We start from the raw sequence: 4,775 nt of genomic DNA, 5'->3' as shown, positions 1-4,775 counted from the left end.
CAAGATCGTACCCCATTACGCTTTACAGCGAGGGGTTTCAAAAATATATCAATATTAGGAAACTTGCTTTTACCATACTACTAAAAATAGACGTTGTTTCATATGCATGATTACTGAACACTTTGGCAGGTGGAGAGCGTGCACGGACAATTGCATCCCAGACTGAACTATTTTCACCCCCAAACCCGCGTCACCAACACTATAACGCAGCTCAGTTCAGTATCATGACTACGAGTACATAATTTAAAGGTTGTGAATTTGTAGACGTTTTTAACGCCAACTCGCCCTGTAATTTAAAACAAAATTAGTCATTACTAAACTTATAATGCCTGCTTGATGCCTCCTTCTAGCCCACCAGATGTAGTTAAATTTATTGTGCGATTATGCATGCATCCAATAAGATTTAGGCAGTTTGGAAAAGTCATGAAAGACTTCTTACACATTATTAATCAGTAACATGAATTACACCCGCATTTTAAAGTGATTAATACAGTACATATCCATATATCGAATGCTGGATGACTCCTTCCAATCCACAATATATAGTTTGTTTTAAACCCGATATTGCCTCGTACTAATTTATAATTAAGCCCTTTGCAGTATATACGCGTGATATTTATGTATTTCAGGAAAAAGTAATATCTAGAAAGTTGACAGTGTGCGTACATGGGCAGTTTAAAAAAAAAATATTTTATATTAAATGATATAGCATAAACATGTGCTACTGAAACATGAATTATGGGCAGTAGTTTAGCACGGGCTAAAAACGTGGTAACGTTAGCGAGGTCGATGGTGAATATCGACTTCAGATTATTACCGTACCATGGCTTACAATCAATGTAGCATGACTTGCGGTCACCGTAGCATGACTAATAATCAATGTAGCATGCCTTACGGCCACCGTAGCATGAGTAACAATCAATGTAGCATGACTTACAGTCAGCGTAGCATGGCTAACAATCAATGTAGCATGCCTTGCGGTCGCCGTAGAATGGCTAATAATCAATGTTAGCACGGCTTACGGTCACCGTAGCAGGGCTAATAATCAATGTAGCATAACTTACGGTCAGCGTAGCATGGCTAACAATCATCGTAGCATGACTTACGGTCACCGTATGATGGCTAACAATCATCGTAGCATGACTTAAGTCACAGAGGCATTGCTTACAATGAATGTAGCATGACTTACGGTCACGTAGCATGGCTAATAATCATGGTAGCATGACTTAAATCACCGTAGCATGGCTATAACAATATATATCTAACCTTGTGCATCCAATGTTTTCTACCGGCACACTTTACTCCAAAGTTTAGTGCCTGCACGGCATCCCCCGTGCAATTCTCGCCACCGCAAGACGATAAAATATTTCTGTTTTATTGCAAAATGAACGGCGAGGCGACAATTTTTCGCTGGTGAGAATTAAGTCCATGACCTTATAACTGTGCTCGTGCAGTGTAAATCATGTAAGTAAGTTTTATTTATTGATAAAAAGTCGTCCGTTTAATGTTGGAGGAAGCTAGTTGATGCTACCAATGGACATCCTCAGGTGCCCCGGTCAAGGAGGTGAGGTGTATGGCAGTGTATAGGGTCGGCGCTGGAGATGAGGGTGCCCCTGTAGCCTGTAGTCCACTTGGTCAATGTTCGTATACAGGAACGATGAACTCGTCCTTCATATTCTCTATCATATTAATATGTAATTAATGCTATATGTTGCTGCCAGCAATGTTTTAATCGCAGCTCTGAAAGTAATAATGTAAGTAACTGAATTCATGTTGTGGAAAAGTCATTATTAGTGAAGGAATTTATTTTTTTAGAAATGACGCCCCATCGTTCTTTTAATTTTCATAAAGAATGTGATTAACATTTTAACATTAAATGTGGCAAGTCTTCTGCATTGAAGTAGAGGCACCTCGCGACAATTTTGTGTTGGCCGATTTCAAAACTGATACCTGATACAATTTCATACAATGCAACATACGATGATATCGTACAGAGAACGAGTCATCCGTTACTATGCAGTAAGTTTACCCACTTCCTACGACCATCACTCTTTTATTTTAGATAACAATCACCTCAATATTTACCAGTGGAGTTTGGTACATAATTATATTCACTGAACACCATAATTTCCTCAGAAAATCTTTAGCAACTGCATTACAAACTAAATTATTCTCATGTCTTGTGAGGACTGTTCTAAAAACCAGTCAGTTTATACATATACAATTACTGAGTGGCGAAAGAAGATTGTATCAACTTCATTACATACGCTAAGTATCATTAATTCTTTAGATTAATTTAGCCTAATTTAAAAGACAAGTATTAGATGGTCTATAAGAATCTCCTTTTTGCGATTATAATCAAGTAGTGGCTATATGCATTTGAACAAACATAAACACTAATAAATGTATTAAGTCTAGTCATAATTTCTAGTTTCCATGTTGAGTCTTATAATAATTACTAGTTTGTGTTGTGAGTACGGTCCTAATTAGTAATTTTTGTGCAATGATTTTTGGTTTAATTAACAATTTAAATCATGATAAAAATCATAATTACCAACTTGCGTCTTGAGTCATGTACCAGCTCACGACGAACGGTTTTGGTAGAAACTTCATTGCTGAGATGCTGATTTAACTCTGCACGCACCTTTGTAGCCGTAGATCGCCAATTTTTTTCATAATGCGGTTTAATGTTCTTCAATCTCTATCAGATAGCTTTGAGGGTCGACCACATTTAGTGCAATTATTAGACGTTTCCCCCTGTTTTTCGAATTGCGTCATCGTCCTTGATATAGTAACAATACTACCGAGATCACTACAGCTCTCTAAAAACCGAAAACCTCAGCGACTTTAGTGATCGAAGCTCCTGTCATGCGAACATCAACAATTTATCCTTTTTCGAAGTCAGTTAAGTCGCGCATCTTACCTAATTTTTAAATAAATCTAGAATAGATTGTGCAATATACCTGTAATAGTAAAAACAACATATATTAATTATGTATGTATACCAATATAATGAAACTCTGATGAATATTTTGGACAGAGGAGGATTTTAAAGAAAAGGTACTAATAAGTGTAGTGTTCCAATTATTTAGTCCAACCCCTGTATATTGAAATAGCCTTTCTACTGACTGAAATAATCGCATTATATTAATATTTTATACGAAGAATTAAGCATGTAATTAGAATTAAACTTAAATAAATCCTGTCTTGTAGTATAGAAGAGACTGCGCCGCCCACAACGCAAGAGTCGGGACCGAGGTCGTCCTCCATCAAAATTCAATAGTGGCTATTGAACACTATAAAAGTATTATCAGTGAATATACATGTGAAAAATTGTGAAGCTTTGAACTGAAGGAGGTGAAGGAAACGAAGGAGTTAGTGAATGGAATAATTTATTGAATAATTTCTTATTATTGCAGGGCTATTTAGATGGAGATTTAATGTTCTCCCCTAGCCAAGCGAGGTAGGGGGGGTTGCCCCCCATTACCTGGGGGGAGGGGGGGAAAGAGGGGTTAAAATAAACAACCAATTAATAATTAAAAAATGAATTAGCGCTCAGTTAATAACATATAAATTCTTGCGCTTTATTTTGCATGCAAGGGAGCAAATTTTAAACTTGATATCATGAATATTGTCTAATAACAACGGGATTAATAATAATAACGGCAATAATATACGTTACCAATAACTATTATTATTTACCGCCAGACAGCCACTCACAGGAGTGGCCAGCACCTCACACACCCCCGCCACTCACAGGAGTGGCCAGCACCTCACACACCTCCGCCACTCACAGGAGTGGCCAGCACCTCACACACCCCCGCCACTCACAGGAGCGGCCAGCACCTCACACACCCCCGCCACTCACAGGAGCGGCCAGCACCTCACACACCCCCGCCACTCACAGGAGCGGCCAGCACCTCACACACCCCCGCCACTCACAGGAGCGGCCAGCACCTCACACACCCCCGCCACTCACAGGAGCGGCCAGCACCTCACACACGTATATAGGGGTGAGTGGCCACGACGTACTCGGTGACCTCGGCCAGCAGAGCAGCGCGCGTCTTGATCACCTGCGGCGAGGGGAGGTGATTGGCTGGCTCACTGATTACCTCAGCTGACATTTGATCATTGATGCTAAACTTAAATAAATATATAAAAAATAATACAATATAATGTGTGTAAATATATATAATAAAATATCTTATATATTAATATATACTTATTCTTGAATATATGTGAATATTATTATATAAAGAATAATAATATAATATAATGTGTAATCATTGATGCAAGACTAAAATNCATGATTGTTGCTTCTTTACAATCATGGCCAATCAGCTGACATGATTGTTGCTTCTTGCCAATCGGCTGACATGATTGTTGCTTCTTGCCAATCGGCTGACATGATTGTTGGTTATTTACAATCATGGCCAATCAGCTGACATTTGGTCATTGATGCTAGACTTAAATAAATATATAAAGAATAATATAGGTAATATAATGAGTGTATATAACTATTATATAATAAAATATATAATATATATTCTTGAATATATGAATATTATTACATAAATAATAATAATAATATAATATAATGTGTGTGAATATAAAAATACAATAAAATATATATTATATATATTTATATTCTTGAATAAATGAATATATAAAGAATAACAAGATAATATAATGTGTAATCATTGGAGCAAGACTAAAATGAATATATGTAAGGAATATATATATATATATATAATACAATACAGCACCCCTCCCCC

The 4,775-nt window shown here is 37.1% G+C and overlaps 1 protein-coding gene across 7 annotated transcripts in view; it reads right to left on the bottom strand.

Annotated features, from left to right (window-relative positions):
* Positions 1-3,375: 3,375 nt before the first annotated feature.
* LOC108673204 overlaps positions 3,376-4,775 on the bottom strand; it is a 6,954-nt gene continuing 5,554 nt past the window's right edge. For 4 of the 7 annotated variants that reach the window (XR_007156746.1, XR_007156747.1, XR_007156745.1 and 1 more), the window contains exons 5-6: positions 3,721-4,073; positions 3,376-3,487 (exon numbers count right to left, since the gene is read on the bottom strand). Coding sequence is in view for 2 of the 7 variants with exons in the window: in XM_018160994.2 (XP_018016483.2) it covers positions 3,422-3,487 (66 nt within the window). In the remaining 5 variants the exon portion in view is untranslated. The remainder of the gene's footprint in view (positions 3,488-3,720; positions 4,074-4,775) is intronic. The other 3 variants (XM_047880828.1, XM_018160994.2, XR_007156744.1) reach the window with 2 other exon arrangements.

The sequence above is a fragment of the Hyalella azteca genome, unplaced genomic scaffold (assembly GCF_000764305.2).
Source record: "Hyalella azteca isolate HAZT.00-mixed unplaced genomic scaffold, Hazt_2.0.2 contig6412, whole genome shotgun sequence".
NCBI classification, from domain to species: Eukaryota; Metazoa; Arthropoda; class Malacostraca; order Amphipoda; family Hyalellidae; genus Hyalella; species Hyalella azteca.
The sequence above is the reverse complement of the archived record's forward strand: the minus strand, read 5'-3'. Positions and strand labels throughout refer to the sequence as shown.